Consider the following 22,090-nt stretch of genomic DNA (forward strand, 5'->3'; position numbering starts at 1 on the left):
CATAATTTTGGGCATTTTGGAATTTGTTTCTCGCCACACCCGTTTACCTTTCAGATTATTTGATTTTATATTTTGATTGAGCATTTCTGAACATGGCAATACTAAATATGTGTATAATTTTTATTTTTTTAATTTTATTTTTTTTATTTTTTTCATAATTTTAAAGACTTTTTTTATCTATTTATTTTACTGGTTCCCCCCCTAGGGGACTTTATGGATCAGCAGTCTGATCGCTTGTGCATTTCTGTTGATCAGAACTGCACAGCTCTGATCCACAGAAATGCTGTGTTCTTATGAGAGCCGGTGCTCTGTTGGCTCTAACAGGAAATATGTCATGATAGCGACAGGAGTCATCATATGACCCATCGCTTCCATGGCAACTATTTGCTCCCTGTGACCGCGTCATGGGACCTCCGATGATGGCGGGGAATGGCATGTTCCCCGCTGTGGCCATTTAAATCGTGCTGTCAGTATTTGACAGGACGATCTAAGGGGTTGACAGGAGCAGGTGGATCATGGATACACCTGCGCCTGTTAGCCCCACATGTCTGCTGTTCAAATCAACAGACAAGTGTAGGGATCACTGCCGGCTCACCACAGCAGTAGATTACCACGACATGCCCAAGGACGTACAGTTACCTCCTTGGTCATAAAGGGGTTAAAAATGCTTTTCCATCATGGCAATATTTGGTGAAACCATTCCCCACGTCCGTTATGGACTCTACCAAGATTGTCAAGGAAGAATTTCAAAAGTTAATGCAGGAAATTAATTTTCAATGACATATGGCACTACATCTCTTTGTAAGCTTCAAGAAGGTTGTCAACTAATTTGATTTAGTGTGGTGCTCATTATTTGCCAAGGAAATTCTTGTAAACATCCTTAAATGCTTTCCAAGAAATTTTCTCAGGCCCCACCAGCATCTCTTCGAAGTGCTTGTCATTTATGATGTGTCAACAAACATGTCTTCCTTCCTTAATCTTTGCATCGGTTATTTTTGGGAACATATTTCTCAAATAACGAAAACTTTCTGCTTGCTTGTTCATTGCTTTCACAAAATTTTTCATCAGCTTGCGCTTTATGTGAATTGGAAGCAGAAATATCATTACTAGGTCCGCAAATGCTTCATGTGCGACATTTTTTTGCCCGGGAGTCAACTAGTTACGAATTGGTCACTTTCTTCTACTATAATGTGACTGGTTATCACGGCAGTCCCATTTGCAAATGAAACACCGGTACTTGGTATATCCGAGCTGCAATCCAAGCAGCAACTTCTTTTAAATCTCCACAGATGGTCCAGTTGTAGTTGCTGTACTTGATTTGTTTCAAGAACAGTTCCATGTTCTCATTTGTTTCTTTCATGTGTGCAGCATAGCCAACAGGTATTGAAGGATGAACTTTAACATTGTGTAACAATACAGCCTTGAGGTTTAACACTGATGAGTCAATAAAGAGATGCCACTGTTTCGGGTCATTCTTACAACCCAAAGCTGCGTACAACCCATCAATGTCGGTGCAGAAGCACAGGTTGTCAACCTATTTACAAAACTGTCTTAAATCATCTTGGCTTCTTCGAAGGGCAGCACTTTGTACCAAGTGACAGCAAATGCCATCCTTTAAGTCTTGAAGCCAGTACCTCTGCATTGCTTTGGACAAATGAAAATCCCGGACCAAGTCATTCATTTCTGGCTGTGTTATAAGATGGGGCTCACAAGACATACATGACTCAAAATCTGAACCAGGTTCGTTCCCCATCTCTCACTCATGGACTGCAACATCTTTGTCGGCTGCCTTCTCTACGCGCCATGTCTCTCATGGCTTTGGTACTGAAAGAGTGTAATTTTGTGGCACTGGTCTCCTAGCGGAAGGTAGATTGGGATATTCAATGGATTTCTTATTCCTAGTAAAGAAATCAGAGACATTGGTTAGACAGAAGTCTGTCACATGATCCTTCTGTTCTGGTATGTCGTTGGGACAGCAAATGGCATTGACTTGCGAGAACCTCTCAGCCAACCTCTAAGATCAACAGCACATCTTACAACAGATGTGAGGAGCCCAGGATTTGTCTTGATCACCAGTCTTGCATCCAATTTACAGCTCATAGACTTTCATGATGAGAGTTGTCATAGTGCGTCTTGGAGGCTTAAGCGTGTACTCTACACAAATGTAACAGAAGGTATTGTGACTGTTTCGACACTAATGAGAAATTTTAGCTATATCAGATCGTACTGTAGTAGATTATATCTGCTTAGATTTTAAATGACTTGCAGAATCTTTCTGAGATTTTACAGCCTCTGCAGACCACGTCCAGGTATCTCTAGACATGTTCAGGTGCGCTTGTGTAAGGCTATGTGGGCACGTTGCGTATTTGCATGCAGTTACGCTGCAATCTGCACCGCAGCATAACTGCATGCGTCCTGCGTCCCCAGCATAATCTATGAAGATTGTGCATGAGACGTGCGCATGTGGCGTATTAGAGCGCAGCGCTTTGGCTGCTGCCCGAAGTGCGCGTTCTAAGAAGTGACATGTCACTTATTCCGTGCGCTCTGCATGTATCCCCTGCTCTGTCTATGGGAGGGGCTGCACTCAGAGTGCATGGAATTGGCTTTTTTTTTCATTACGGAATCTTTCTGCAGCGATTTGAAGTGCACGTGTGCTGTTCAAATCGCTGCAGAAATGTCTGCAGGGACAGAACGCTACGTGCGCACATAGCCTTAAGCGGGCTTTACACGCTACGACATCGCTAGCAATTGCTAGCGATATCGAGCGTGTAAGCACCCGCCCCCGTCGTGTGTGCGATAGCGTGTGTTCGCTGTCGTAGTGAACATTATCGCTACGGCAGCGTCACACGCACTTACCTGGTCGTCTTCGTCGCTGTGACTGCCGAGCAATCCCTCCCTCAAGGGGGAGGGACGTTTGGCATCACAGCGACGTCACCGCGACGTCACTAAGCGGCTAACCAATCAAAGCGGAGGGGCGGAGATGAGCGGGACGTAACATCCCGCCCACCCCCTTATTTCCGCATTGCGCCCGGCGGCAGGTAAGGAGATGTTCCTTGCTCCTGCGGTGTCAGACACAGCGATGTGTGCTGCCGCAGGAGCGACGAACAACATCAACCATTACCAATTTTTGGTTTTAGGATGACCTCTCCATGGTGAACGATTTTCACCATTTTTGAGGTCGCTTAAGGTTGCTGGTAAGTGTCACACGCTGCGATATTGTTAATGACGCCGGATGTTCGTCACTAACAACGTGACCCCGACGATAAAACATTAACGATATCGTACCGTGTAAAGCCCCCTTTAGTCTGTAACAATTCCACTTATGTTTTGCAACTTCAATGAAAGGCAAGGAATTCATGCCTTTGCTTGCCTATAATTTATATAACAGCACATATAATGGGGATAATACATTGGCAGCCTGAAAATATGGGGGGACGGGGAAATCGCCCAAACAGAAGGTGTCCAAAAATCTCTTTTTATCACCCTTTGAACAATGTAAAACAGATCATTCCTGAATTGCTGTTTCTACTCTATTCTGCCTCACAAAAAGCAGAATAGAAAATGATGAAAGAATATTGTCGCCCAAAATGGTACCAATGAAAATTCCAACTCATCCCACAAAAAACAAGCTCCTCACATGACAAAAAAAACCTATAGCCTACAAAATTCGATGATGCAAAAAAACTTTATTTTGATAGTAGCCAAACCTAAAAAAAATGTATAAATATGGTATCGCTGTAATTGTATTAACCTAAGAAATTAAGCCGACTCATTGCTTACACCGCAAAGTGAACGGTGTAATAAATAAATAAATATAGCCAATTCTTCAACTTCTGTTGATTTGTTTCTGCCTCCCAAAAATCGCAGTATGGCACAGCTCACGTTTATCTTGTGCTATACACTGAGCACTTACACCGGGGATTACATGTTACATGTAAATGTCTAAAAATCGTGATTCAGATACAATTCCCAACTGAAAATTCACTAATGAGGTAGATGGAGTTACTTTGAACTTCTGTCTGGCCTGTGGTCTGGCGGTGTCCATCTTTTTACACATCTTTTTAGACCTGCACAAAACTGCGGTCGACTATACTTTTGTACACCTTAGAAAAGATGGTCACCGCAGAACAGAGACCAAACTGAGTCCGGAGTAACTCTACTGACTCATTAGTGAATGCATCTGTTGGGAGTTTCACTTAAATCACGTATTTCGGAAATATAGATGGAAATCCTTATGAAAGTGTTCAGCAAAGAGCACAGGATAAATGTGAACTGATCCAAAGTGTTCTCTACCCCAAATAGCTACCAATTAGCAATCAACTCAACCCGCAAAAACATAAGTCTCCACTCAGATCGGTCATCTGTTAACTGAAATATAAGGGGCTTCGATGTTACTGGTAGCACAAAGGCTCTGGAAAAATGCTATAGTAGCCCCCCTCTCAAAAAAGAAAACTAGCAAAGTCTGCGTTCCCAAAACCAAATGCCCCATTCCCTTTTAAGCCCCACAATATGCCTAAACCACATCCACATATTTGGCAATATTGTAGTTAGGAGAGCCCGCTTTATTTACGGGGTGCAGGTTTCCGAAGCAAGAGCTGGTTACAATGTACTGGGCACAACAAGGGCCTTTTTTGCAATTTTTAATTCTGCAACAATAATTGCATTTGACTCCATGGGTGTTTTCCAGAGACTAAATCGTCACTATCCCATAGAACTCCCGTAGGGGTGTAATTTCCAAAATGTAGTCACTTGAGGACGTTTCTGCTGTTTTGGCATTCAGGGGCTCTGAAAATGCAGTCAGCAAACTTTTCTGGGAAAATCTGTGCTCCAAAAATCAAATAACGCACCTTCCCTCTCAACACCTGCCGTGTGATCAAACAGTACTGTACAGTCATGTGGGTTTTTGCCACATTCAGGAGACATTGTGGTATATATTATGTGGCCCTTTTTTTTTACCTATTCCTTTTTAAGAAAATTGGAAATTTGGAGTTAAACAACATTTTAGTGGTAAAAATGTAATTTTTTTTTCTTCACCCCCATTAGTATAAAATTTTGTGACACACCTGTAGTGTCAATATGCTCACTGCCCTCCTAGATTAATTCATTGAGGGGTGCAGTTTGGAAAAAGGGATAATTTGTGAGGGGTTTCTGCTTTTACAGCACCTCAAGGACTCTGCCAAAGTGACACGGCACCCGCAAACCATTCCAACTAAATCTGCACTCCAATATGGCGCACCTTCCATTCTTGACTTTGCCTCAAAAGTAGCTTTCAATCACATATGGGTACTGGCATACTCCGGAGAAATTGTAGAACAAATGGTACGGTCCATTATATCCTGTGACCCTGTTATGGTCACCGAGGGTCGGGGACCATCCGGGGGTGGACCCACTGGACTGTGCACCGAACTCCCCTGAAGGAGCAACCAGCAGCGAACCTCTATACAGGGACTGTGTGGCGCTCCCACAGAAGGCCCAAATGCATGGCAGCCAGGGACCAGAGGAGATTGTCTCCTATGAACTGGTATAGTCTCAATGTCCAGTGCAGGAGTGTGCAGATGTGGCACAGAGATGACGGCTCAGATGTGGTGGCACTGGAAAGACTGCACAGACGTGGCGGAAGTCTGGTGATGGCTCAGATGTGACGGCAATGTGGTGATAGCTCAGATGTTGTGGCACTGTGGTAGTGGCTCTGATGTGGCGGCACAACAGTGATGCTCACGTGTATTGGCACAGGGATGGTAGAGAGCAGGCTCTAGGATGAGACAGAGGTTAGATACACGAGACTGGTGCAAGGAATAGACACAGTAATGTACAGAGACCTTAGAACTAGCAACGCACTATAGTCAATGTTCCTCAGGCGCCTCTTGTCAGTGGAGGCAGACTTAAATACCTTTTTTTTGTAACAGGTGACCTCTGGGATTGCTTTCGGGTAATGGGACGTCGGCCCTTTAAGTAAGGGTGCATGGCCACTCTTACTCCCTGTGAGCAAGGATGGTTGACCTTAGGGAGATCAACATCCACCACTGCGGAGACACCATCACGTGTTTCTCAACGCAGTGATTCTAGAGCAATGCCCCCTGGGTAATATTCAAAGCAAGAAGGCCTGCGGAGACACCATCACATGTCTCAACGCTGGCAGGAAACTAGCCAGGTCCCTCACCGGGAAGGAACAACCACAGGAAGAGCAGTCTCCAGTCAAGGAGACCACCTATGCCAAACATGGTATCCATCCACAGACAGCCGTTTCGGGGTATTTGCCCCTCATCATTGTGGAGTAGGAATCTGGCTAGTGGGAGCATTGCAGAGTAAAAGACTATGTGAGCAAGGATGGTTGACCTTAGGGAGATCAACATCCACCACTGCGGAGACACCATCACGTGTTTCTCAATGCAGTGATTCTAGAGCATTCCTACTCCACACTGATGAGGGGCAAATACCCCGAAACGGCTGTCTGTGGATGGATACCATGTTTGGCATAGGTGGTCTCCTTGACTGGAGACTGCTCTTCCCGTGGTTGTTCCTTCCCGGTGAAAGACCTGGCTAGTTTCCTGCCAGCGCTGAGACATGTGATGGTGTCTCCGCAGGCCTTCTTGCTTTGACTCTTACTCCCTATGGGGGATACACTAAAGGCCTGCGTGTGCGGCCTGGAAGCAGGGAGAGACTGCGGCAGATCACGGGGCTGGAGAAGGGAGCATGTAAGCGCTGGGCAGGAGAGGAGAGCGATGACTCCTCTGAGGCCTGGGAGCGGGAGTGTGCCAGGATGCAGCGCTGGGACTGAGCACATGGGGCCAGGAGACAGGTGAGGAGAAGGACGACCCCTCTGGCGACCGGGAGCGTGTGAGGGTCTTGGGCAGGAACCGGGAGCTACAGACCCTTGTGAAAATGAACAATTTAAGGATAATATAACATTTTTGTGGTAAAAAATTTATTTTTTTCATTTTCACAGCTCAACCTTGTAAAATTCGATGAAACATCTAGATAAATTCCTTGAGTGGTGTAGTTCCCAAAAGAAGGTCACTTGTGGGGGTTTTCTACTGTTTAGGCACATTAAGGGCTCTCCAAATGCGACGTGGCGTCCGCTAACGATTCTAGCCAACTTTGCATTCAAAAAGTCAAATGGTGCTCCTTCCCTTTCCAGTCCTGCCATGCACCCAGTAGATTTCCCCCACACATGGGGTATCAGTGGACTCAAATTGTAAAGTGCATTTTTTCCTGTTACTCTTGTGAAAATGCTACATTTTGAGTTAAAGTAACATTATTGTGGGAAAAAGAAAAATGTTTTTTTTCCCTTCCACGATGCCTTTGTTCATGCGAAGCATCTGTAGGGTTAATAAACCTGTTGGATTTTGAGCAGTGTGAGGTGTGTAGTTTTTAGACTGGTGTCACTTTGGGGAATTTTTTTCTGTCACCTATGCTTCTGAAACTCACTTCACATGGGATGTGGTCCCTAAAAAAATGGTTTTGTAAATTTTGTTTTAAAAATGAGAAATTGCTAATGAACTTTGAACCCTTCTAACTTCCTAACAAAAAAAAGTGATCTTTAAAAAATCCTGTTGATGTCATGTAGACATGTGGGAAATGTTGTTTATTAACTATTTTGTGTGACATAACTGGTTTCAGGACATAAAATGTCAAAGTCTGAAAATTGCAAAATGTTCCCTAAATTTCCGATATTTTTTGCAATTATTTGTGAAAATATCATTCTAAATTTACAACTATCATGATGAACAATATGAAAAAAAAAAAACTAACTTGTAATCACTGGGATCCGTTGAAGCGTTCCAGTTATTACATCCTAAAGTGACATTGGTCAGAATTGGGAAAAAATGGCCTGGTCATGAAGGGTTGGGGGGTGAAGGGGTTAAAAAAAACATGCCCTGTGATGACATTGATTTTTTTTTTTGTGTTATCCAAAAGGACCATGATATTGATATCCATCATCAATCAGTCAGTCAGTTATAGGCGCTCATGTTATACATGTCTGTTTATCTTTCATATACAGTGGAACCTTGGTTTACGAGAACAATCCGTTAAATAATGCAAGCTCAGACAATTCGTTCCACAACTTGTGCAATGTCCCATTCTGGTCTCCTATTGTGCCATTCCACACACGCACAAACACGCACAAACACGCATTATGCTCACCTTACCTTACGTTCCCTCGCCGGTCTCCTGGTTCTTGTAGTCCGCCGGTACATGATGTGTATCGGGTAACCATCGCGACCGATGCCGGAGCTTCCACTGCCAGTGCGTTGACATCAAAGGCATGAGAGGCTTGCCTCTGATTGGTCAGCACACTGCCTTTGAGAAGCAGCTGACAGTGGAAGTTTCTCTCTCGTCGCGATGGTTACCCAATACACATACTGTACATGCGAACTGCAAGAACCAGGAGGCCGGCTAGGAAACGGTAGTTAAGGTAAGCATAATATGTGTGTGTTTGTGTGTGTGTTTCTGCGGACTGCAAGAGCGGGTCAGAGCGCGGTGAAAGTACGGAACCGGAAGTGTGTGCGGTGAGTATTTGCTCGTACAGCAAAGCTTGCTCGTAAATGGAGTTACAAATTTACAGCAAGCTTTGCTCGTATAGCGAAGTACTCGCATACCAAGTTACTTGTAAACCGAGGTTCTACTGTATACATTTTTTGCTGGGTGGCACAAGTTTTTATTTGATTCGTTTCATGACAAATTGTATAAATTGCAGTTCAGGAAAGTTGAAAGTTGGACATCAGTCAATCATCAGGCATTTTAGATTGATATCTTGGATATTAGCAGGAGCTGCTGCTGCTATGGTGGTATGGGTTCCTTGGGGCACTTAAAGCTCACCAATCACCAGTATTTTCCTATATAACCTAAAGCCAGTGCTGTATTAGCACTATCATGCTGATTCTATACATACCTTTAGTTATCAGCGCGGATGTATAGATTTTGAATACCTACCCCAGCTATCAGCTGATCAGCAGCTGCTGTCACTCAAACAGCTGCTCATTTTACAATCTTTACTTGCTTGTGTTTTAAAACCTATATATCCTAGCTGACAGCTAAAGGTATGTAGAGAATCAGCCTAATAGTGCCAGTATAGTACTGGCTTTAGGTTACATAGGAAAGTCTTGGTGATTGGTGAGCTTTAACAGAACTTCTTACTTACATGTGTTTATTATCAGGAAATTCTCTTTAAAAAAAAAGGCTTCCCAGGTCATTGTTATAACTGTTCCTTGCACTACATAACAGCATTTATTTACATTGACATTGACAGCCTTACAACACTGACCTCATTCAGTCCAATAAGTAGGTATGTTCTCTTTAGCTCTCTCTCTCCCTAGTTCGTGTTATTATAGCTTAGCTATTTCAGTACAATATTACTATATCATGGGAAAGCTCAATAATTTTACTGTTTGTTACATCCAACTCTCACAATATTGCCAAAAATAAAACTGTTGTACACTATGACGAGGTTAAGTCGCTGTTCACATGTCCAGTTCTCATCCATTTGTAAGGAACCGGAATGATAAAAATGAAATGATTACAAGCATAAAAAAAATTTGTAAATTGGGAAACCATCCTTTTAAGACCCGTTTCCTATAGACTTCAAAGTTAACAAGAAACTGATCCAGTCACTAACGTTTGTTTTTTAGACAGAATAGTTGTGCAAGTTACATATTTTGATCCAGCTTAAAAAAAAACGGATAGCAGCTGGAAAGGAGGCAAAAGGATGTTTTATGTTTTATGTCTCTTCCATTCCCATTTAAAGGGAATCTGTCAACAGGTTTTTGCTATGTAAGCTGAAGCCAGCATTCTATAGGGGTTTAAAAACAAAACTCAACTATGCGTCTCTTATCAGGTTGTTTACCTAAACTAATGGCTTTATTACCCTGTGATTAACATTGCTAGGTCTAGCTGGCTCCTGCAAGGCAGTATGGCACGCCCCCTTGGTGTGATTGACATTTGACTGTCAATGTATCACGCTCACTAGGCATCTGTTTGTGACTTTCTTAAGCCCTGCTCATACTCATTAGACTAATGTTGGCTGAACCTCCTGATATCGACAGGTTGGGCCACCTTACTAATATGTATGAGGGCCCCAGACTATTGATTGTCAGGGAAGTCAAAGAGGTATTCCAATCTCCAAGAGCCTATCCTAATACAGTATGTAGTAGGTGTAATAATAAGAATATTAGCAAATACCCCCAATATAGTTATGTCACTTACCTTATGTGCAAGGCATTACAGTAGCTTAGGTGTCCAAGGTTACAGCCACACATACAGGGATAGTTATTTAGTTGCTAGTGGTCGTAACCATGGATACCTAAGCTGCAATGCCCTGCACATGAGGCAAGAGACATGGCTTATCAGGAAAATTAGACTGCATTTATAAATGGAGATATTTGCTAATATTCTTCTTTATTACAGCTACTGCATTATAAAAAATAGGTTCTTGGCGATGGAAATAACCCTTTAACACTAGAAGTCCCAGGAATTTCGAGCTCCATAGGGCTTCAATGGTAAAAATGTCAAATGACCCCTCTCTGGGACTTCTAGTGTTAACACTAATGCTAGTGTTCTAGTGTTAAGGGAACCAGCATGACGTAATTACACTCCTTCTGTTTTCTTTAAAATAAGCCGCCAGACGTGGCTGGTGGAGACTCTCTCATAGGAAACAAAGAAGCGTTCCTGTGTATGGGAAAGACGGCCATGATGATGTTGTCCGAACTATCAGATGAAGCTTGGACGACAGCGATCTCAATGTGTATGGTAGGCTTTAAGCACAAAACTCACCATCTTGGTTATCATTCGTTAAAGAATGTTGAAAGGGAAAACATAATATCTCAACTTTATAGGCCATTATAACTATGAGTAAGAAGTAAAAAAGTAAACCTTCTGACATCAGGGCCAACTGTCCATTGTAATCAGTTGTGTTTTCTTTTTCCATGTGACCGCTTTGTAGTTGTTAGAACAAAGCAATATTCTCCATATTCCTGTAACTTTGGTTGTTTGTTTTAGCACTTAATTATAAACCAACAGAGTAATCATACATATGTAGTATCAAGCCCTGCAGATCTCTGTTACATCATACCTGCTGCTAGCTATCCAGGTGGTTATCTTTGTAAGATTTACTCAATCTTCCTTCCAACCCAAGCTCTGAAAGAGATAATTCACGTTGACAACATCTATGTGTAAGCGGCATACATATGTGAGTTAATTAGTTCTGAAGCATGGAGTTACACTAGGACTGTTCAGCCCAAGGCATATTTACTCTTTTTGAAGTTTTTTTTTTTTTTAATCTTACTGTACCTCAGGACTATGTACCGTATGTGACGTTAAAATGTGTGTAATGTTTAATGTGATCATTGCTGTTGGCCACTTGTTAAGGCATGGTGATACCTAGGTTTCTATAGGTATCATAATCCACACCAACAAACATTACATTAAAAATATACATTGTGTCGCCAGAATCTAGAATAATATTAAATTAGGACTGTTATGTTCGCAAGGAAAAGAATTGTGTTTCAGGAATGAGAATCTTTGATCCATCCTGGCAAAACCTATTCTCAAACTGTACCTCCATTGGGAGTTGTAGGGTGTGTTTAGTTTGTAAAGCACTGTCCTGAATGACATTTGAAAAGATTCAATAGTTTGTGAAATGATTTAAAGGGAACCTGTCAATCGATCCATGCTGCCCACATCAAGGGCAGCATTAAGAAGCCTGGCTACACAATTGCATCCAGGTATGTTTTATTCTAACATTATCCGGTGTTTCAGAGAAACTTTAGTTTGAAGCATTGGCCAGGAACCAAAGGGAGAGACAAAATTAATCCAATGTGTTCCTTGGCCTAATTCTCCCCGCTTAGCTCCGGTTGAATGACAAATCTTTTTCTACCTGTTCAACACACTAATCTGTAACGAGCTTGGGAACTGAAGTGGGCCAGACACCCAATCAGATTCATCCTATGGTCCCCACCATGCTCTTCAACCTATGCTGTTTAATTATTAATTGTACATAAGGATAAGGCTGCACATCAAACAGACAATAGTACAATGCCATAAGGATACCGAAAAACATTGAAGCATACAATGAAAAATGCCACTTGCTAACTTGAAAGTGTGAATAATGATTTGCATACCTGCCATGAATATTAGGAAAAAGGAGATATTTAGCAATCGCATTGATCAATGTAACTGAGCCCCAAAACCTCGTCAAGGTATATCTCTATATTGGGGCATTGTACTATTTAGTCTGTTTGATGTGCAGCCTTATCCTTATGTATTATGTATTTTGTGGCTTGCACTCATAATATATACTAGTGCTCACTTCAGCTATCCTATTTAATTAATAATTGTGACATTCATGTATCCAGACTCTGATTCATGCTGCTCATGGTTTGGGCAGCATGATGTCACGCTTGCTGGGTGTAGCAAGCATGGCATGGTACATTCAGACCTACGTGTGTCTGAAGCACAACAAAAGCACAAGAAAAGAGTGCAACCAATGCTCCCAACACACACCACGGAAGTAAACACAAACTGGTAAAAATAACAACCAAAAGGATATAGCCTAAGACAAGGAACTAGATTTGCAGAACCTTCCTCAAAGGCGGCCAGTACACAAATGACTTTGTATCTTCAACAGGGAATGCTGGGATACACCAATATTTAAAGCTTAAGGGCGTGACTACTTAGTAAGTGCAGCTGATCACTCAGCAAGGATTTACTTTGGAAAAGCTGCAATAGCAAAACTGGCACTTAACCACTTCAGTGCCAAGAAAAATGAAGCCCATTTAATTGAAGAGAGCCAGATGAGTAGCTCCAGTCCAAAGGCTGTCACTGGTCTCAACATGCAGGGAGACGATCGTGACACATGAATTGAGGTACATTTTCCCTTTAACAGGAGTTTTTCAAAAGGTGTTTGCTATGTAAACTGAAGACAGCATGCTGCAAGGGATAACACCGAAAATTCGGGGATGCCTGTCTTGTCAAGGTCCAATCTGTTTATTTGCGATGTTTGTTTAAGCAGCAGGAGTCACCAGGACTTATTGCTAGGACTACAGTGTCACATGCAGGGCAGTCCAGCACGCCCCTTTCTCTTATCTCTGCTACATGGCTAAATTTAAACATTCTGATTGTGTCAGAATTGCTGCAGCCAGTAATCTAAGTGATACAGCTTTGGATTTAGGATCTAGATGTAGAACCCCTAAATATAAAAGGAACCCATAGCATGTTAGTTTATAGGTTGAGTTCAATGGACTTATTTCTTCTTTCAACCTTAAAACTATAATACTAGGGCTTGAGATGATGCCAAGTGCTATGACTGCTTTCCTATTGAGTTTGGGGGATATGTCGAGAGGAATTCAGTGTATCTATAAAGCATGTCTCTGTTTCCATATTGTGGCATGCATCAGCAGCAGCCATATGCAAGAGAAAAACACATATACCACGAGGTATACATGTTTGTAGATGCCTTTGTGTGAATAGCACAACAGATTGCTCTATTCCGCATGGCAGCCTTTTGGATTCAGCCAGGTTATTGGGGACATACGGAGAAATTAGATGTTCTGGTGCATCTCAATAAATTTAAGTATTTTCAAGAACTTAATTTATTTTAGTAATTCAATACAAAAAGGGAAACGCATATATTACATAGTCATTACAAACAGAGTGATCTATTTCAAGTGTTTATTTTTGTTCATGATTATGGGTTACAGCCAATGAAAACCAAAAACTAATTATCTCAGAATATTAGAATATTAAACAAGACCAATTTGTCACCCACAAAGTAGGAGATGTCCGAATGTAATGTGTAACACACGCATACAGACCGTCTGGTGTCTTAACGCAGTACAAAAACACCAACAAAAAAAGGGGGAAACATCGGGGTCACAATACAACAGAGGTCCCTGCTGCTAGGGAGAGGGGTGAGGGGGCATCTCCTGAACTTACCTCAAGCTGACCCCTGAGCTCCGTAGCATCCCTATTCTGGTTCTTTCAACTTGACGGTGAGCAGGATACCTTGGACCCATAGCTGTCCCTAAACTTACCCTGCCTAGTGAGTAGGCCGACAAGTTCACTAGACTCACCACTAAACTAATAAACACGGAGGGAAAGGAAAGACAGACTGGAAAATAGACACAAAGATACAAACACCAAACTTCAAAGCAGCAGACAGACTGTAAAGTAGCAGATGGATGGGCAGCTCCTTCCACCAGACTGGCCAGAGTAGAAATGAATTCTAACAGCAGCAAGGTCTGCTGGGAAAGTTTCCAGTAACTCCTTTTGCATGAATTACTGCATAATTTTGGTGTGGCATAGAGGTGATCAGCCTGTGGCACTGTTGAGGTGTTATGGAAGGCCAGGTTTTTTTGATAGCAGCCTTCAGCTTGTCTGCATTGTTGGGTCTGGTGTCTCTCATCTTCCTCTTGACAATACCCATATATTCTCTATTGAGTTTAGGTCAGGTGAGTTTGCTGGCCAATCAAGTACAGTGATACTGGGGTTATTAAACCAGGTATTGATACTTTTGGCAGTGTGGACAGGTGCCAAGTCCTGCTGGAAAATGCAATTTCTATCTCTAAAAAGCTTGTCGGTAGAGGGAAGCATGAAATGCTCTAAAATTTCCTGGTAGACGGCTGCATTGACTTTTTGGTATTGATAAAACACAGTGGACTTACACCATCTAATGACATGGCTCCCTAAACCATCACTGTTTGTGGAAACTTCACACTAGACCTCAAGCAGCTTGGATTGTGGCCCCTCCACTCTTCCTCTAGACTCTGGGACCTTGATTTCAAAATGAAATGCAAAATATACTTTCATCTAAAAACAACACTGTGCACGACTGAGCAACAGTCCAGTTCTTTTTCTCCTTGGCCCAGGTAAGACGCTTCTGGCGTTGTCTATTGGTCATGAGTGGCTTGATACCAGGAATGCAACACTTATAGTCCATGTCCTAGGTACATCTGTGTGTGGTGGCTCTTGAAGCACTGACTCCAGCAGCAGTCTACTCCTTGTGAATCTTCCCCAAGTTTTTGAATGGCCTTTTCTTAACAATCCTATCAGGGCAGCGGATATCCCGGTTGCTTGTGCATCTTTTTCTGCCACACTTTTTCCTTCCATTCAACTCTCCATTAACATACTTTGATACAGCACTCTGTGAACAGCCAGCTTCTTTAGCAATGACCTTTTGTGGCTTACCCTCCTTGTGGAGAGTGTCAATGACTGCCTTCTGGATATCTGTCAAGTCAGCAGTCTTACCCATGATTGTGTAGCCTACTGAACCAGACTAAGGAACTATTTTAAAAGCTTAGGAAGCCTTTTCAGATGTATTCTGGTAATTATTCTAATTTTTTGAGATAATGACTTTTGGGTTTTCATTGGCTGTAAGCTATAATCATCAACATTAACAGATATAAACACTTTAAATAGATCCCTCTGTTTGTAATGACTCTATATATCTGTTTCCCTTTTTGTATTGAATTACTGAAATAAATTTACTTTTTGATGATATTCTAATTTATTGAGATGCACTTGTATATGCCAGGAAAAGAAGCCTAAGCTTTTTCTCTTCTATTTTACGTAAAGCAGTCATTTCAAACAATGTTTTGCATATGTACTTGGCAAGGAAAAGGTTTACTACATGCTAGGGAGAGGAATGACCAGCAGTCCACAGAAAAATGTATGTTTTACATTAATTTTCAGGATTTAGATTTTTTTTCTGAGGTGCAAAAGAAAGTTAAGACATGCATTTTAGTTTAACTTGGAAACAAATTTTTCTAAGTGTTAAGCTGTAGGCATTTTTCTTTTCTCCTACCAACTGTAGACCATGAATCACAGTAACACAAAGCAGTAGTAAGGTGTCAAGAAATTCAACAACTTTGTCACATCACTTCTACAGTGGAAACCATTGCAAATGAATTGTGTTGCCCCAGATTGATGTCTTTTTTTACTTTGTCGCTCTCGGCTTTAAAAAAAAAAAAAAAAAAAAATAATTATGTGGATTGGGCAACTCAACTGGTCTGTATTTCTTTTAAGATTTATAAATGGATAACAAATAGCATAAAATGAAAACATTCACTTTGACATAGTAAGTCAGATTACAATGAAATACAAAGGTGAGCATGTGAGTCAAGACTTCTCGTCCACTAAATGCTTTTAAATGCAAAGAGATTTTTGACAGTATACCTACAAAGAAATAAATACCATGACAAATATCCAAAATTTGCCATAGACTACCTTACCAAATTTAAACAATATATAAAACAGACTAAAGACAGATGACCAAGACACAAAAGGATGAGGAGAAAAGGTAGTAGTGGGACTAACTACTATATTGAGGCCAAAAATAATCCCAATCCCATGGGGTCCAGATAGCTTAAAATCCACACCAGAAATAGCCATCATGTATTCCATTCTATGAACATCAGATATTCTACTAAGTGCTTACTGATGCGGAGGGGAATTGAGTCTTTTCCAGTTAAAAGCTATGAGACACCTAGCAGCAGTTCACAAATGTAGGAGCAACTTTGACATTTTTTTTTTCCCATCCCATTTTGGGGTAACATTAAGCAGGTAGATCAAGGGGTCTGTAGTGCTAACATATTAGTGGCCATCAGGAATCCATATTGGATGTCTGTCTTTACGAAACCCTTTAAGGTATTAAACTGCAAGAGTTATAGTTTCTATTAGCTTGTTTTTCTCACAGGCACCTTGAATTATAGTTCTAGTGAGAAAATACATGTTTATAGTATCATTCAGTACCACATAGTTTTCTTATCAATGTTTACTGAAAATGTGCGTGTGTTTATCGTATGGTAAAGCATCTGAAATCAGGAGCTTTTGGCATGTCTCATCCGGTGACTTATTTGTCCGGTGTAGGTTCACATATGGAGAGTTGGCCACTCAGAAGAGGGATACTATATTGGACAAATGGAACCTATTAAAGTTTGTGTGGCATTTGGTTACGCAAGCAATTTGTTGTCATGTGAGATATAGACTGGTGAAGATTACAGCAAAGTCAGAAGCCTGATTACCTGTGGAGGGGACGTCCGTTGACACCACAGTGTGGATCCCAGGAGTTTCTCTGTTTTTGCTGTTTTGCTTTTCACAGCTGATGTTTCCGGGCAGATGATGCGTGTAGCTCCTGGTGAAGTTTCTTCTTATGCAGTGTGCAATGTAAGTAATTTACCTTTTGTGATTTATATTATGCAAAAGTGTACGCAATATCACACTATTTCCTATTTTCTGTAATCATTTAATCATTATAATAAAACTAATCGCCTTCTTTAAAGCCGTATCTGATCCCTTTAAATACTTGCCAAAACAGGGTGCAATGGAACCTCCGTATATAGCGCCTAAACCCACCTAGTTTAGGACAGGACCGGAAGATGTGAAATAGTGTTATTGTCTGTGTACCACATTTCCAGCAGACATTCGGAAATTGGGGATTATGTTTGTGAAGGAGTTTTGAAGTATGATACCAAAATATTGATTCTCCTTATACAAAATGTATATTGAGGCTTTAGCTGCCTTATTCCAGATATTCTGTCAAGTCTGGGAAGATAATTCCTTCCCCAAATAGAATTCCCTTTTAACCATGTAGGAATGCTTTGCAGATGGGTCCATTTGAGAGAGATTTGTCAACTTGCAGATATCAAAGATCAACCCCTTAGTACATAGACGTCTTCTCCATACCCTTTCAAACTCCATTGGCTGAGAGACACTTGTGGAACCAAAAAGAGATGCAAAGAGATGCCGCTAAATGCTTAATCTAAAAACACCAAAAAACTGAGCTGTAACAAGAAAACCAGTAAACATGCAACGCTCCAAGCATGTAAATGGGAGCCTTTAGACAAGAATAGAACAAAGAGAAAAATTGTATGAAAAATACCCTGAATAATAATGAATAAAATGTAAGTGCTTAATAACAGGGTACTTAGTATATACATTTTTGCAAAAAGGTAAGAAGCCATCCCACCTCGTCAAGGTGTACCCATCTATAGCAAGAAGAGAATGGCACTTCCTATATATGTGTCTAGGAGATATTGGGGTGCACTTCAGGTTCCAAAGCCAAACAGTGAGAAGTATACAAGAATTCTTCAAATCATCTTGGGAGTGCCTTGTATACTTCTCAAGGTGTATCCATCTGGGACAGTCCCTAACCAACTAAAGTTAAAACCATTTTATATACCTGACTTGTGTCTATCAAAACTCCAATGTGAATGGTAACAAGTGGTCCCAGATTAAATACACAGCAAATTGGGAAGCAATTGGTTGTTCAGCCTCAGTAAAAGGAGGGCTGCGCCCCCAACTTGCAATAAAGCAAGATAGCAGAAAAAAACTGAGCTGTTTCGACATGAGGCATTGCCGTATGATCTTATTCATGGATTAAGATCATACGGCAATGTGTCATGTCGAAACGCGTTGGATGATATAATCTTATACTACCCTGATTCTGTGGATACCACCTGCGATGTGGATTTTTAAACCTGCACAAATAAAGATGTAAGTTTTTTTACTTCACCCAAGTCTATGATCCGCTGGAGTTTTTTCATTTATCTACCAAACTTGGGGATAAGAATTAAATAAGAGTGAGATAAAGTTTCAGTAATGGGAGAACACGTCAGAAATCCACTAAATAGCATGGTCAAATAAATAGTTAATTGATCAGCGAAAACCTTATAATACAAATATATCAACTCGTCAGGTCCCTGGGACTTAACAAGAGGGAGGTCCTTTAAGATATCAGTGATCCCCTCTTCAGTGTTCAGTTTGTTGAGTTATTGGCTTCTGATGGGAGGGCAGTTTAAGATTAGATAGATAATTAAGTAGGGAAGCCTGATGACATTTGAGCAATGGTAAGGAGTCCTCTTGATTATAAAACTTCTTATAAAAGTTAAGGAAGATGCATGAGATAGTGGATGGGTTGTAGTGAAGTGTTCCCTCACCATCACGAAGGGCCTTGGTGGCTGATGCTACCGAGCACTGGTTAACCCCAATACGACAGCATTATGGAAATAAACGGCGGCAGAAAAGGTTAATTATTCTGATCCGTCGTTTATAAACGGCAGTAAGGAAAAAGCCTGTAGCGCCCCCAAGCGTTGGAAAATATCCAGGCTTTCAGTTACCGGGGGTAGCTGAGACCCTAGAGATCATGATTTAGACCATTTTTTCTGGTCCCTGGTCACGTGATGACATTACAGTAAATGACAGTGCCGGTAAAAATGATTTATCTCCCATCTGACCATGATCAAACATTTATTTATTTATTTTTTTTATTACTTGACAGTTAGTAATGTCGGGTATCTGATAGACGCTGTGACATTACTAACCGCTGGGCTTGATGCCAGGGGACATTAGAGCTGATGTCAACCCCATTTATTACCCCATTTTCCACCGCTCCAGAGCAACAGGATGAGCTGGGGGCGAAGCACCAGGATTGGCACATCTAATGGATGCACCACTTCTAGGGCGGCTGTGGCCTGCTATTTTTAGGCTGGGAAGGGCCAAATAACCATGGCTCTTCCCACCCTGAGAATACCAGACCACAGCTGTCCACTTTACCTTGGCTGGTGAACCAATCTGAGGGCAGCCCACATTTTTTTTAATTATTTATAAATAATTAAAAAAACTAGCATGGGGTGCCCTCCATTTTGGATTACCAGCCAAGGTGAAGTTGACAGCTGCGGTCTGCAGGCTGCAGCTGTCTGCTTTACCCTAGCTGGCTATCAAAAATGGGGGGCCCCCCACGTCTTTTGTTTCAATTTTTTTATTTGGCTAAATACAAGGCTAAACACCCTTTAGTGCCACATGAAAGTCACTAAAGGGTGCCTGCTTAGAATATGCAGGGGGGTGGAACATTATGTCTTTGACTTCCATCCATCCTAGCTTTTTAGGCTGTGTGCCGACGATCAAGGTTTGCAGCGTTTAGGACGTAGAGTGTTTTCACTGTGTCGTGCAGTACAAGCGCAGTGGAAGGATTTTTAGAAATCTCCTGCCCACTGTGTTTCTTTTCTCTGCAGCATAAACTAACCTGCAGTGCAGCTTCTTTAGCCGCAGCATGTCAATTTATGCTGCGGAGACAAGTGTTCTCCGTGGGGAGAAAAGAGCTAAAGTCCGCAGCAACCTAAACCCTAATAGTGGGCATGGACCTCTGTGTTCTTCCATGGACACTGTGTACTAGACGCCGTGTCGGCGGATCGTGGGCACCTAGCCTAAAAGTGAGAAATTTGTCACTATATCAACATTTTTGTGAAGTACCTGTGGATTCAAAATGCTCACTATACCCCTGAATAAAATTTTTGATGGGGTCTAGTTTCCAAAATGGGGTCACGTGTGGGTGATTTTCTGCTGTATAGGTACTTTAAGGGCCCTGCAAATGGGACATGGTGCCCGCAATTTATTTAAACCTTTTTCAAATGTCACATGGTGCTCCTTCCGTTCCGAGCCCTACCATTTGGACAAACAGTGGTTTCTGACTATATGTCGGGTATCACTGCACTCATAAAAAAGTGGAAAACAAATTGTAAGGTCCACTTTTTGCCGTTGCCTCTTGAAATAGTGAGAAATTTGGTGCTAAAGAAATATTTTTGTGAAAAAAATGAAATTTTTCAATATGACGGCCTAATGTTATCAAATTCTGTGAAGTACCTGTGGGTTCAAAATGCTCACTATACCCCTAGATAGAATCCTTGAGGGGTCTAGTTTCCAAAATGAGGTCACATCTGGGAGTTTTCTGCTGTTTAGGCACCTTAGGGGCCCGGCAAATGCAACTTTGTACCCACAATCTTTTTCAGCCAAAATGTGTTCCAAAATTCAAATATTGCTCTTTCTGTTCTGAGCCCTCCCATTTGTCCAAAGAGAGGTTTCTGACTACATCTGGAGTATCAGGATGCTCAGAAGAAATTGGGTAACAGATTTTGGGTTCTTCTAAAAGTGAATAAATTAGGTCTAGGACAACATTTTTAAGTAAAATGATAATTTTGTGTATGTACCGTATTTTTCGGACCATAAGACGCACTTTTTCCCCCACAAATGTTGGGGGAAAGTTGGGGGTGCATCTTATGGTCTGACTATAGGGCTGCGGCCGGGAACGAGGGTGCTGCGGTGGAGCGGGTCATCGGGGGCACGAACATGCAGCAGCAGCGCCTGCCGTGACCACGTGGGCCCGCTCATTACATATGCATGCCCATCCTCCCGCCCATCTCTCTGCGCTGAAGCCGGCACTGACAGGTGGGCGGGAGGATGAGCGGGGACGCGCGCATAGTAAAGAGTCGGTCCGCATGATCACCCCTGGCAATTACAGCCTGGAGTGATCATGTGCGGCTGTATTCACTGCCCCCCGCGCGTCATCATCAGCGCGGGGTGCAGTGAATCAGTGTACTCACCCGTCCCCGTGTGTGGAGCCGTCCCCCTGCTGCACGCAATGTCTTCCTGTCTGTGCCGGTCAGCTGATCTGTGCTGATCTTAAGGAATAACGTTTGGAACTCCATTCTATGTCTGAACTGGGTGCAAAAAACCTAAAAAACATCACTATGGGGAGATAAGGTATGCACACCAGTGACTATGGAAGGGGAATACATGGAATAGCAGAAACTGCTGTGTGAATACTGACATGAAAAATTCAATAGCTATTTGTAAGAATGAAATGTGAAAAATGGAACCTGCATTACTGCCATGAATATATGAATAAAGAGAAATTTAGCTACTGAATTGATCAATGCAGAAGAGCCCCAACACTACGCCAAAGTATTTCTCTACGTTGGGGTCCCTAGCTTGTGTGTGTCCTCTCATGCAGTTAAAAAACTTACCGTGTATGGGACGCTGAGACCCAGGCTATATATGCGTATAATGTGGATTGGCAATAGGTGTGTATGGGGAGGGTTCACAAACGAAAAACTACTAACATTAAGGAATAACGTTTGGAACTCCATTCTATGTCTGAACTGGGTGCAAAAAACCTAAAAAACATCACTATGGGGAGATAAGGTATGCACACCAGTGACTATGGAAGGGGAATACATGGAATAGCAGAAACTGCTGTGTGAATACTGACATGAAAAATTCAATAGCTATTTGTAAGAATGAAATGTGAAAAATGGAACCTGCA

At 41.9% G+C, this 22,090-nt stretch overlaps 1 protein-coding gene across 2 annotated transcripts in view; it reads left to right on the top strand.

The window, feature by feature from the left end:
• Nucleotides 1-22,090, top strand: part of AHI1 (Abelson helper integration site 1) — a 351,645-nt gene that overhangs the window by 126,497 nt on the left and 203,058 nt on the right. The window contains exon 19 of one of the 2 annotated variants that reach the window (XM_075339856.1): nucleotides 10,615-10,746. The exons of the other annotated variant lie outside the window; for it this stretch is intronic. Within the exon in view, the coding sequence (XP_075195971.1) occupies nucleotides 10,615-10,746 (132 nt within the window). The remainder of the gene's footprint in view (nucleotides 1-10,614; nucleotides 10,747-22,090) is intronic. 2 annotated transcript variants of the gene reach the window in all.

Source organism: Anomaloglossus baeobatrachus, chromosome 3 (genome assembly GCF_048569485.1).
Source record: "Anomaloglossus baeobatrachus isolate aAnoBae1 chromosome 3, aAnoBae1.hap1, whole genome shotgun sequence".
In the NCBI taxonomy this organism is placed as follows: Eukaryota; Metazoa; Chordata; class Amphibia; order Anura; family Aromobatidae; genus Anomaloglossus; species Anomaloglossus baeobatrachus.